This window comes from Vidua chalybeata, chromosome 23, assembly GCF_026979565.1.
Source record: "Vidua chalybeata isolate OUT-0048 chromosome 23, bVidCha1 merged haplotype, whole genome shotgun sequence".
Taxonomy (NCBI): domain Eukaryota; kingdom Metazoa; phylum Chordata; class Aves; order Passeriformes; family Viduidae; genus Vidua; species Vidua chalybeata.
This window is the reverse complement of record NC_071552.1, coordinates 236,201-248,653: the sequence shown is the minus strand read 5'-3', so window position 1 is coordinate 248,653 and position 12,453 is coordinate 236,201. Positions and strand designations below refer to the sequence as shown.

Below are 12,453 nucleotides of genomic sequence, written 5' to 3'. Positions count from 1 at the left end.
GAATCCGTGTTGGCAACTCCCAATGGATCCATTCCTGCATTCCAGTCTCATTTATGGCACACATGGGTTGGCAGATACTTTGAATGTTCCCAAATCTTTTTCTTCCAGGACTCCTGCTGTGAAGGCAGATGCGCAGGATGCAGCCAGCGTAGATCAGCCGTTGCAGAAGCCACATGGGCAGTCTGCAGGGTAAGGGTTGAACAGACCTTTCTATGTGGTTCTGCTTGCTTGAGCTGAAGGACATTTGTTTGGAGAACGCAGGAAGTCTGGCATTCCTAGTTAAAATGCCTGGGGAGCATTCGGTGGAGAATGTACAGTCACAATTTGGTGCAATATGGAATCATTTTGCATTAACCTGCATGTAGTTCTGGGAAGCTCAGTCCTGCTGAGGAGACGTTCATTCAGCAGTGTCTGATTGCATGTTGGCTTGCACCTTATTCCTGAGTGGGGCTGACACAGAGAGCGGGTCATGGGCTGTGTGGAATTAGGCTGCTACCCACAGACTGATAAAGGCTGCAAACAGAAATGCTACTGAGTAGAATCTTTTTGTTTGTTCATTTCCAACTGAATTGATGTCAGAACACTTGATCTGGAAAAAGATTCTTGTATCTGTCTAAGACTACTGCTCAGGGTTGGTGAGGAAATGAGGCAGGTTGTTAGCTATTTTTTCTCCATGTTCTCCTCCTTCCCTCCCAAGGCAACCGGCTGTGGTCCCAGAACCTCAATCAACACAGAACTCAATAAATGAGCAAGAAAATGCAGGTATGTCACTTCTTCAAAAACACCTAGTCTCAGAATTCTCCAGGACTGGGAAAGTGATGTTTGAAGATCTGATTTTTGTGTTTGTCATTCTGTCAGGAAAAGGGTCAGAGCTATTAGCTTGTGTTACCCTTGCTATAAGGGGAGGAAAGGTTTGTTTGCTATTTGTAGATCTTGGACAAATAGTTTTGTCTCTGTCTTTAGCTCGTGAGAATTTCAGCACTTAAGATTTCACACTCTTACTGCAACACTCTAGAATTTTTTTTCTTGGCTGGATTTTCTGGTGAAAAAGCAAGTCAGTAAGTTATTTTCAATCGTGGAGCACCAGGTGTAAAAATCATTGTTCCTTCCAATTCCCATCTTCAAGCCGGCTCCTGTCTTTTCTAGGCTCAAAAGCTCTCGAGGAAGAAGAGAGCACTTTCAGCTCCCCTCTTATGTTTTGGCTTCAGCAAGAGCAAAAGAGGAAAGAGTGTCTTGGTGAGAAGAAACCAAAAAAAGGTTTGGTTTTTGAGATCTCTAGTGATGATGGTTTTCAGATCTGCGCAGAAAGCATTGAAGGTGAGAACCGTGCAGTGTTGGTTTTAGCCGTCCTTACTAGAAGTAAAAGTAATAACTTCTGAGGACCTCTTATTTGCTTTATTTATAAATTAAAAAAAAAAAAAAGAGAAAGAGGAATCTCTTGGCTTACAGCTCTAGAACAATCCTAGTTCCTGATATGTCCGGATTCTATTATTTTTTTATTTTGCAACATAGTATATTCAGTGACCCACTGACCCATTTTGTTTTATCAATTGACCAATGGTGTTGAACCATAGTTTGTCAAGAAACAGGCAGTGTAGATCACATAGTGTGTCCAGACTTTTCCTCCAGACCAATTGCTGAACACCTTGCCTTATGCCAATGTGAATTTTCAAGAGGATGAAAGCAGTTGGATCCAAGGATCTTAATTTATGGCCTGTGGAAAGTTGGAAACATCATATTCTCCAATTAGTTTATTTAAATATGAGTGTCCCAGCACTTGGATACCCTGTCACCATTTGTCATCTGTGTGTGTGCTGCAGATGCCTGGAAGTCACTGACTGACAAGGTGCAAGAGGCCCGTTCAAACGCTCGCCTGAAGCAGCTGTCCTTTGCAGGTAACAGCCTGTGCTGAACACAGAGAGCAAACAGATCTTTCTGTGAGGGTGTTAGACTCTTAATAGTTCCAGTTAACCTGCTGTGGGCTTTATGGAGGGTAATTTCTTCCCAATGGAAGGATTAGAAGCTCTCACATAGAATGCAATAGCTAATACAGTGCTGCTATGGCAGCTGTGTGGTGTCCCAGCTCTTTGTGACAAGCTGCTGTATCTTCTAGCTCCAAGTCTGCACTGATAATTAGTGTTTGTTGTGCTCTATTTCTTGTTCCAGGTGTGAATGGTTTGAGGATGTTGGGGATTATCCATGATACTGTTGTGTTCCTAATAGAGCAACTGTATGGAGCAAAGCACTGCCACAACTACAAGTTCAGATTTCACAAGCCAGAGGAGGCCAATGAACCTCCTTTGAACCCACACGGCTCTGCTCGGGCCGAAGTCCACCTGAGGTAAGTGTGAGCCTTGTCAGTGTTGGGGTAGTGGCCCTTTGGCTCTATAACTAATGCTGTGGCAGGGCAGGAACACCAAATCTCTGCAGCACTAAAGCTCTCAGTTGAATGTTAAAAACAGGCACATGAAAATCAACCATTCAGCATCTTCGAATTCTGCACATTTTGCTGTGCCCCTTTGTGGCTCTTTGCTTGGTTTAACAAAGCTTTCCTTGCTGGGGCTGTTACTGGAGGTTCTCAGAACCTGCCGTGTCTACCCTGATGCACAGGACTTTAAGGGAGGGCAGAGTAGGGGAGGTGTGAGACAGTAAACATGTCAGACTGTTGTGGCAACCATGTTTATTTTCAGTCAGTAAAACAAACTCCCTTTGGTCTCTTTAAATTGCAGGAAATCTGCATTTGATATGTTTAATTTCTTGGCATCTAAACACCGACAGCCACCAGAATACAACCCGAATGACGAGGAAGAAGAAGAAGTGCAGCTGAAATCAGCCCGGTATGCAGCAGGGCTTAAAGGTTCAAAGGGGAGAATAGTGTTGGGGTGTTAAAATGAGCAGGTTGTGCTTAGTTAAGGGTTGTGTGCTTTGAGGGGTATTTAAACATTGAAAGCTGCCAAGCACTGCCAGACATAGAGGTGACTTCTGCAATAACAAGAGAAGTGACAGCTGAAGGTGACCACCAGACTGGTCTGCCTTCAAATGCTTCCTTTCCTTGCTGATGAAAACACTCTGATGAAAATTTGAGGAGGAAAGGGAGGAAATTACCTTTTTTATATATATATATATATATAAAAACACTGCATTTATTTTGATTGTGTTATCCGTAGGCTGCAATGTCACAATGTATAAATTACTCCACCTTGGAAAGTGCCCCAGATAATACAATGGCAGAGAGTCTTAAATACAGGTCATCTTAGCAGTGCCTCTTTGTTCTAGGAGGGCAACCAGTATGGATCTGCCAATGCCCATGCGCTTCCGGCACTTGAAGAAGACCTCCAAGGAGGCAGTTGGTGTCTACAGGTACGGTTTTGCTCTGGTACCATTGCCTCTAGGATAGGGGAAGGTGGAATCTGGAAACCTTCTGTGAAACCAGACTGCAAAATTGAGGGGAAAAGCAGGCTTGAGATTTTTTTCTCTCTTCCTTCTCTCTGCCCAAGTTACATAATTGAAAAGTAATCCTCAGCACAGACCACTTGCTCCTTGCTGGCTTTACCTTGGCAATAGCTCAGATGTAGGCAGAGTGACCTGGTGGTGTTCTTGTTAGTGTTCCCTTAGAGAAGGGTTAACAGTACCACAGTGGTCCTTGTCACAGCCTGTTTTCTGCAGCCTTTGCAATCTGATGTTCTTGAGCTTTGCTTGTCTCATTTGAAATAACTCACTTTTCTTACTGCATTTTAGGTCTCCTATCCATGGCCGGGGTCTGTTCTGCAAAAGGAACATCGATGCAGGTGAGATGGTGATCGAATATTCAGGCAATGTCATTCGCTCCATCCTCACTGACAAACGAGAGAAATACTACGACAGTAAGGTGAGTTTTGGGTTTTTGTAGATGTTCTTAAAGAGTCTGGGAGAGCTAGAAAGTGGCTGTGAAGGTAGGACAGGCCTATATGAAAATTCTGTTGGGGACATCTGAAATTGTGTTTACTGACTTCTTGGGTTATTTTCATTCTAGCTGGAGCTTTAGAGGCACTTCTCTTTCCCTTCTGTGGTCTGGGCAGGGTTTCAGATTAGTCTCAGTAACAGGGGGATGAAATGATTCAGGCAGGAGTGTGTGAGGCCCAGTGGAGAGAGGCTGCAGACACTCCCTCAGAGCTGGGCTGTCTGCTGGGGTGGCTGTGCTGCCCTGCCTGCACTAATCCTCCTCTGTCCTCCCTGCACAGGGCATCGGGTGCTACATGTTCCGCATTGACGACTCCGAGGTGGTGGATGCCACCATGCACGGGAACGCGGCCCGCTTCATCAACCACTCCTGCGAGCCCAACTGCTACTCCCGGGTCATCAACATCGATGGCCAGAAACACATTGTCATCTTTGCCATGCGCAAAATCTACCGAGGGGAAGAGCTCACCTATGACTATAAGTTCCCCATTGAAGACGCCAGCAACAAACTGCCCTGTAACTGCGGTGCCAAGAAGTGCAGGAAGTTTTTAAACTAGAACTTCCATCAGCTGCAAGTGAGCCCTGCAGGGCCTGGGATGAACCAAAGCTTCAAGTGAGCCCCTCCCCGGCCACTAGGACGGGACAGAGAGGCCAGAAGCAGGAGTGAAGATGGACTGGGCTCAGGGACCTGGGACTGGCGGCTGTGTTTGTCCGAGTCCACATCTTCATGTCTCGCATGTGCACACTCACCCTTGTGAGAGACATGGGCAGCTGGAGAAGATCCTCAGCATGGTTATGGTTTTGCTATTCTCATTTCCCCCTGCCCCCATATTTGTTTTTCAGCGTGGGGCTAATGAGTGGGAGAGGAGAGGGGAGGTCACCCCAGGCCCAGGCACAGGGCAGCAGTGGTGGGTCGTGTCCCTCTCTGTCTCCTGGCCAGAGCTCCCCTTCCTAGGGCTGAGTCAGTGGTTGGGCAACGCAATATTTGAGCTTGCCTCCTGGGGAGAAGGTCTGTGCCTCGCCAGCGGCCCCCTGGAACTGCGTGTCTGTGAAACACTATGTGTGAGTGGGAGTAGGTGTGCGAGGGGCTGGCTTGGCTGCTCATGAGGAGAGCAGAAAGGAGCGGCCCATAACTAGACACAAGAAGAGTTTGGCTGACATATTGCTCTGAAATCCCTGCCTGAAAGCAGGGGAACTCCTGGCATTCTTTGGCAAAGAGGGCTTGTGCCAACAGTTGGGGCACTGTAAATCTTTGCCAGCAAAGGCTCCCGTTCACCAACACTCCTTCCGTGGCCATGTGGGAGGGAAGTAGTCCTCTGGGTCCTGTCTCCAGCAGCTCCTGGCGGTGTCTCAAGGAGCTGGACAGAGGTCTCTAGAGAGAGAAGGGGAGTGCGAGCCAGCCCCGGCCTTAGCCGCGCACCGTTGTAGGGCAGGAGGACTGGGAAGGACTGGTGTGGAGGCACCCACTCTGCTCTGCCGTGCCGCAGTGTCCCAGGCCTGTGGGGGACAGGCAGGAGAGTGGTCCTGCAGCCGGGTGCCTGTCATGGTCAGTCGTCTGGGTGTAGTCATGCTGTGTTCCCCAGAAGACACAGAAGGACCCCAAAACAGAGCCAAAGTTCTCTGCAGAGGCAAGGCCAAGCGCCAGCTGGCCTCGTCCACGCAGCATCCCGAAATGCATAGGAAACGCGTGAGGCATTGGCACAGTGGATGAGGAACCAGGCCAGGTCTGAGCAAGTTGAGGGAAAACCACTGTCCCGGTTGGAGCAGTGTGAGTCCTCCTCCCTATGGGGTCTGCCCTGTGCCTCAGAGCAAAACCAGAGAGAGACAAATGAGAGACCCAAGCCTGACAGTGACAAAATTGGATTCTGCTCTGTTCTGTTTACAGTTTAGTATTTAAGGTTTTATAAATGTAAATATATTTTGTATATTTTTCTATGAGAAGCACTTCATAGGGGAAAGCACTTATGACGAGGCTTTTTACAGTGGTATTATCCTAATTTAAGAGAATCTCTTTTTAATGATTTTTTTATTTTCATAGGACGGTTCTAGGAAATACCTGGCTGGACACAGTCTGAGCCTTTCTCCAGTGGGGGGGTTGCTCTTTAGTTTTGTTTTCTACTCTTGTTCTGCCTTTTTGACTTCAGTAACTGTCTCCGGGAGGGTTGACTGGACCTTAAACTGTATTTGCCCATAAGGACAGGGGCAGGAGGGAGAGCTGCCCAGCATGGTATGAGTTTTGCTCTGTGGGAGGACAGTGTGTGACTCAGGCAGATAGTTTGATTCTGCCTTGCCCGTGCTGGTATCCTGCAAGGGTTTAAAAAGGAAAAGCAAGACAGGGTGATACCTGACCCTCGATACCTCTTTGCTGGGAGGCCAGTCTGAGACACACACCTCCTGGCACAGTCTGTCCTTCAAAGGCAGGTGGGTTTTTCGGCGCAGAAGGGAAAGCAGAAAGCGCCCTCACTTTTCCAAGCTTTCCTGGTGGTTAGGTTGCAATTGTTACAGGAGCCACTCTTCCCGGAGCTGATGTATCCGAGGGCTGCTCTGAACTGGCACTGGCAGTTGGGGAAGGGACCAGGAGTGCCTGCTGACTCCCCAGGTCTCTCCGAGGGGCATCCCCCATCCTCACCTCTCTGGTCTTGAGACTTCTTCCTCTGCCCTGAGAAGGAAAAGCAGCGCTCGGAGGTTCAGAACCTGCCGATTTCCTTTTGTTATTGCACTGTGTGAGGATAATTTGTTGGTAACTGTTGAAAGCAAAGTCACATTGAGGCTGCATTTGTTACTGAGATGATTTGATGCACTGACAGTTTGGGAACGCACATACTTTGAGGAGCCCAGAGAGTGCCCACCCAGGGGATCTGGGCCCCGCGGCCCGGAGCACAGCTGCTCTTGGCCCTTTTCCTTCCGTTTCTGCCACGGGGCGGGGGCATACCCCTTGCCATGGCAAAGCCCCTGAATTTATCCCAGAGCTCAGCTACGCTTTCTCACCCCGCGCTACCCGATTTCCTGGCTGCAGGAGGAGGTTCCACTGGGAAGCTCTGCCCAGAGCCGCCCCCCATGGGGAGAAGTGGGAAGGAGGGTCGAGGGGAGCGCTGTGCCTCAGGAGTCCCCCCAGATCCAAGTGCCAGGCAATCTCCTCCCGCCGGGACCAGCCGAGCCAGCGGGCTGCCCGCTTTGCTGCTATTCCCGTTGTGGCCAGTGAAACTGTCTGTACCCCCAGGGAGCTGCGCCCGCCGTGGCCAGCCCGGGCTCAAGGGGCAAGCGGCAGCAGGGCTGGGGCAACCAGGGCAGCTGAGCTTGCCCGCCCTCAGCCCGGGCTGGCCAGGAGCACCCAGCTCCCCTTGTATGAATGTATATTTTATAAGGACTGACGCAGATCATGGTATCTGAAAATACTAAAAAAGGAACCTTAGGGCGTTTTTGGGTTTTTTTTGTACAAACCGACATGTTTTTTTTAAAGGAGAAGCGGGTCATTGCAAAGGGCTGGGTATCTTTTTTTTCTGGTTTTCTTTCATTTCAAAGCAATACCAAGTTCTTCAGCAGGACGGTCTGTGCAGAATCATGCCATTCACCCATACACTGGTCCACTCTCAACACTTGCAAATTTTTTTATAACTATAAATACAATATATATAGGAACTAATATAGTAATGCACCGTGTAATGAAGCCTAGTTCAGTATCGGTTCATGGCTTTTAATTCTCTTTAACACTATAGATAAGGATTGTGTTACAGTTGCTCACAGCTCCAGGAAAGCCTTGCTGCTCATTCCCCACCGGCAGCCAGGGCCAGAAGCTGGGAGCGAGTGGTTTGGCCTTTCCTGGCCCTTCTTGTTACAGTCAGTACTTGTACAACTTGGTTTCTTCCTTTCCTTCCTCTTGTTTTGGTTATGAATGTTGGGGTACCACCTGCATATAGGGAAAAATGTGCTCTGTGCTTTCCTGGTATCTTTTTAACAAGGTACAGTAGCTTCGTCTATCGGCCGAGAACTATACTTGTGGTGTTTCTTTTATTGAACTTACAGTCTCTTTAGTAACTACAGGTAGGTGAATAATTGTTTCAAAAAAAAAAAAAAAAAAAAAAGGAAAAAAAAAAGCTCTGCAAAGGCAAGGTTATGTTCTAGAAATACATTTCTTGACAACTTATCATGTATAACAAAACTTTTTTTTTCTTGTGTTCTTCCAATCTACTGGTTGTTTGGTTTTTTTTTTTGTTTTTTTTTTTTTTTGTTTTTTGGCTTTGGTTTTTGGTTTTTTTTAAAAAAAAGAGGAAATGTGTCTAAAGTACATCAGTGTTAACTCCCTGCCACAGGGAAGAAGGAAATACTTTAATAGTTTAAAAAAATGCTGAAAGCTCTGCAAAAGACTGAATGTAAAAATAAAAAGTGTACATAGTTGTAAAAAAAAAAAAGGAGTTTTTAAACATGTTTATTTTCTATGCACTTTTTTTTATTTAAGTGATAGTTTAATTAATAAACATGTCAAGTTTATTGCTGCAGAGGGCTCTCTCCATTTCTTCTTGAGATCTGAGAAGCTGCTACTTCTCCAGGACACTCACAAGGCATGGGAGCCCCTGGCCAGCACCACGGGCTGCACAGGGTGTTCAGTGAGGAGCCCTGGGTTCCAGTGCGTGCTGGTCACCTTGGGTCACTGCTGGGGGGCACTGGCCGGGCGGTGGGGCCCCAGCCCAGGCTGCCATAGGACGAGGCAGGGTGAACATTAACTGGGCTGTGGCAGCCTGCTTGTGCCTGCAGCCTTGTCACAGGCCTCAGTGACGCAGCAGCATGGCCACGGCGAACGACAGGGCCGTCCTGCAGACCATCTTTAACCCCAGCACCCCTTTTGGGGATATCCCAGGCTTGGATGAGGAGGAGGAGGATGTCCTGGACGAAGGTGAGTGCTGCTGAGCCAGGTTCTCGCTGGAATTACCAGCAGGGTCCCCATAGGGCGGGCAGGGAAGGAGGCCCTGCAGGCTGGGAGCAGCGCCTGCACCAGCATCATGGACATCAGCACCCTGCCCGGTGTCTGTTCCCTTCTGGAAAGGGAGTGTAGGGTGGCAGTGGGCCTGAGCCCCGTGGGTCGTCCTGCTGCCTCCACTTCCCAGCCACGGTCTCCCGTTTACACTGCAATAGTGGAAGCTTTTCCGTTGGAGCTGCTGGATCAAGTCCGGGAGCTGGAGCTGCAGGGCGTTTCTGCGGCTGAGTCGGGAGACATAAGCACGGCCCTGGAGCGGTTCAGTGAGGCCATTCGCCTGCTGCCTGAGCGCGCCTCGGGCTACAATAACCGAGCCCAAGCCCTACGCTTGCGCGGAGACGTGGCAGGTGAGCAGCGCAGGTGTGGCTGGTCTCCGGGTACCCCCGGCCCCTACCAACGCCTCCCCTCGTTGCCAGGTGCCCTGCAGGACCTGGACGCTGCCATACGCCTGAGCCGCGGCCGCGGGCGTGCCGCCTGCCAGAGCTTCGTGCAGCGCGGCCTCATCCGCCGGCTGCAGGCGCGGGACGAGGATGCCCGGCGGGACCTGGAGCGCGCAGCGCGCTTGGGCAGCGCCTTCGCCCGACAGCAGCTCGTGCTTCTCAACCCCTACTCCGCGCTCTGCAACCAGATGCTCTGCGAGATGCTCGGTCGGCTGCGCAACCCCCATGGAGCTGAAAGCGACTGAGACGGGCAGGAGATGGGCCAGGCAGCGAGTGGGCTGGGTAGAACCGTGCCCCTGAGCTGGCCCAGGCAGACATGTCCTGGTGGCCAGAAAAGGTCCACCTCAGGTGCCAGAGCTCCTGTTCCTCCTCCTGGCTATCAGCCAGCGACTGGAAAATACCAAAGCACCTTGCTGTGTTTGTCTCGCTCTGCTCCACCCCGAATAAACCTCCCTCTGTTCCCAGCACCTGGGCTCTGCTTGTGACATTGCAGGCATTGTGGTGTGATTCCCAAGCGTGCGCAGCCCCGGTGAGACGGGTGGCCCGGTGGGTGCAAGTCAGGGCCCTCTTCCTTGAAGAGGAGAGCTCGGAGGCACGGGGACGCGCATCCCCTGTCCCGGCTGGGCAGTCTCCGGCCGCTCTCGCAAGCGGCAGGACGGACCCCGCGGCTGCGCGCAGCAATCCCGCTCGGGGAAGGCGGCGACGGGGGCCCGGCAGGAGGGATGGATGCCCGCAGCCGTGCTGGGGCCCGCCCCTGCGCCGCATGCACTGGCCTGCGCGCCGGGGCCCAGGCGCAGAGCCGCACTGCAGACTGGGCTGGACACAGCAGCAGCAATGCTGCAGGTAAGGTGCAGCTGGGCCACATCCTCCGACCCTGCTGTGTGCTGGAACACACGGGCCCAGCGTGGTGGATGCCCTAACGTCCCTGCTCTAGCTGCCTCTCTCCTAGCGCTGAGCACGGCTGATATAACATGGGATGTCCCAGCGGCTGGCCGGGGGCTGCCCTTGCCCTTCTGCTGCTACTGCTGCTCAGCCTCCTGGCGCTCTGCTTGGCAGGTGAGGCTGTAGTGGGGGCCGGTGCATGACTCCCAGAGCAGGACCCCTGCCACAGCTCTGATGTGCAGTGGGCTCTCTGGCAGCACTGGAGGAACTGGAGCCCACCACTGACAGGCAGCCGCGAACAGTGTGCACCCTGCAGGAGGGGGAGAGTCGCATCTTCACCTGCTGGGTTCCCCGGCCCGTCCCCGGTGCCACACTGGCCTGGTACCTCAACGGTCAGAAACAGGAACTCAACCTCTCGACTGCAGACACTGCCAGCATCCTCACCCTCACCGGCCAGCACTCCGACCACCAGCTCAACTGCTCCCTGACCATCCCGACCTCCAGTGAGACCTACAACACCTCCATCCTTCTCAATGTGCAGTGTAAGGTCTGCGGCGCCAGCCTGCTCCAGACTGGGATGTGGGGAGGGCGTGTGGGGCTCCCATCCAGCTCAGGCAGGACCATAACCTACATCCATCACAGCCATAGCCGGGCAGCATCTTATCAGTCCTGTGCAAATGACGTAGACGAGCACACGACAAATCCTGCTCCCAGCTGTGTTGTCCCCATCCGTCCTCCCCATCTCACTGCCTGTTTTTTACCCAGATAAGCCAGAGATCCTGTGGAAAGATGCCCACTACCAGCAGGTTGAGAGCGCTGGCCTTCTCCTGGTGCTCTTTGTGCTGGTGCAAACCAACCCACCTGCCAGCACCACCTGGATGGACCAGGATGGGCATGTGATGGCCAACACCTCCAAGCTTCTCCTCCTGGGTGCCAACCACTCACTCCACATCCATCTCAGCTGCACAGCTGGAAACCTCTCCATCAGTGCAGCCAACAGTGTGGGCATCGCCACTGCCTCCCTCCTGCCCACAGGTAACTGTTGAGGGGTGGGTATGGTGCAATGGCCCCGTGGATGGGTGCTGAGGGGTCTGCACTGCCGGCGCAGGTCTGCTGGATGCCCGTGTGGAGCTGCCTGTCCTGGGTGTTGCCATTGGAGCAGCCCTGGCCCTAGCTGCCCTGCTCAGCCTGGGCTCCTGTGCTGCCTGCCTGGCATGCCGCTTGCCCCAGCTTGTGCAAGGTCCAGGGCAAGCAGGAGGGAACAGCCCACCCAGCCAATGCTCCCATTGCAGCAGCTCTGAGCCCCCGCAGCCCCAGGGCACACGACTGCCCCACCAGACCCAGTCCCTGCCACCCAACCTGCGCCTCAGTGACCTTGCACAAGAAGAAGGAGGTAAAACCCTGATGTGTCAGTGCACTGAGACATGCAGGGCCCCAGGTCCTGCCTGGGTGAGGGATAGATGTCCTGGCTCTCATTCCCTTGCTTCCCTGCAGCTTCCCCCAAGGATGCAGGAGCCAGTGCTAGGGGAGAAGAAAGTGCCCTGCTGGGACTGGAAAACTCCCTGGTCCTCAGCAAGCTTGGTAAGGGGAGCAAGCATCCCTAAAAGATGTGTTGTGGGACATGGAGCTCTGTGGCTGCCCCAACAGGCAATGAGTTCTTTGTCCTGCAGGTTTTGTCCAGCTCCCAAAGTCTGGGCGCATCTACAAAGTGCCCAGCATGAGCAGTGATGAGATCTGGCTGTGAGCTGCAGTGTGGTGCCAGTGAGCCAGGGCTGCCCGGCACCAGGTAGGTACCAGCCCCCGGAGCCGAGCAGCTGAGGGTGCCAGGAAGGCCGTGATGGGAAGCAGCAGCTGACCAGCCCCAGTTCTGTGCTGTGCTGTGCAGGGCTTGGGAGCTGCATTGTCAGCCAAGGCATGGTTTTATGTAGTCCCTGAACTTTACCAATATTCTCTTAGAATCAAAATGCATCAAAACTGTTTATAGCCAGGCTCTAGCACTGTGATTCCTCTTGGGGTAAAGCCAAGCACCAGCTTTGCTTTAGCAGGTTTATGACTCGCTGCATGATCCTCTTTGCCCCTGTCCCTGCTGCTGTGGCAGACAGGTGGGAGGTCAGCGGAGCAGGGGCTGAGGAGAGACGTCCCAACAGCAATAAACTGAATTCAAGCATCTCTGTGGTGCTGCACAGGTTATTTCTGCTTGACAGGAGCCAAGGGACTGTT

General features: G+C 52.1%; 3 protein-coding genes across 11 annotated transcripts in view; all 3 read left to right on the top strand.

Annotated features, from left to right (window-relative positions):
* Positions 1-8,433, top strand: part of KMT2A (lysine methyltransferase 2A) — a 41,793-nt gene extending 33,360 nt beyond the window's left edge. For both annotated transcript variants that reach the window (XM_053963205.1, XM_053963206.1), the window contains 9 exons: positions 109-189; positions 698-762; positions 1,147-1,317; positions 1,821-1,895; positions 2,167-2,341; positions 2,730-2,837; positions 3,277-3,360; positions 3,739-3,868; positions 4,221-8,433. In XM_053963205.1, coding sequence (XP_053819180.1) covers positions 109-189; positions 698-762; positions 1,147-1,317; positions 1,821-1,895; positions 2,167-2,341; positions 2,730-2,837; positions 3,277-3,360; positions 3,739-3,868; positions 4,221-4,496 — 1,165 coding nt within the window. In that variant the 3' untranslated portion in view covers positions 4,497-8,433. The remainder of the gene's footprint in view (positions 1-108; positions 190-697; positions 763-1,146; positions 1,318-1,820; positions 1,896-2,166; positions 2,342-2,729; positions 2,838-3,276; positions 3,361-3,738; positions 3,869-4,220) is intronic.
* Positions 8,434-8,651: 218 nt separating this feature from the next.
* Positions 8,652-9,818, top strand: TTC36 (tetratricopeptide repeat domain 36). Its single transcript, XM_053963229.1, has 3 exons — positions 8,652-8,830; positions 9,070-9,258; positions 9,328-9,818. Exons 1-3 carry the CDS (start codon positions 8,722-8,724, stop codon positions 9,594-9,596), a joined length of 567 nt encoding a protein of 188 aa, XP_053819204.1. The 5' UTR covers positions 8,652-8,721; the 3' UTR covers positions 9,597-9,818.
* Positions 9,819-9,912: 94 nt separating this feature from the next.
* TMEM25 (transmembrane protein 25) lies at positions 9,913-12,258 on the top strand. Of its 8 annotated transcripts, none has more exons than XM_053963219.1 (5): positions 9,913-10,194; positions 10,301-10,407; positions 10,522-10,775; positions 10,999-11,268; positions 11,342-12,258. In XM_053963219.1, the coding sequence occupies exons 2-5, from the start codon at positions 10,328-10,330 to the stop codon at positions 11,959-11,961; spliced, it is 1,224 nt and encodes a 407-aa protein (XP_053819194.1). In that variant the 5' UTR covers positions 9,913-10,194; positions 10,301-10,327; the 3' UTR covers positions 11,962-12,258. The 8 variants fall into 8 exon arrangements, with proteins under 8 accessions (XP_053819194.1, XP_053819199.1, XP_053819197.1 ...); XM_053963224.1 differs by having other exon boundaries at positions 9,913-10,407; positions 10,491-10,775; positions 11,526-11,626; positions 11,728-12,258; XM_053963222.1 differs by having other exon boundaries at positions 9,913-10,407; positions 10,491-10,775; positions 11,342-11,814; positions 11,904-12,258.
* The last annotated feature ends 195 nt before the right edge of the window (positions 12,259-12,453 follow it).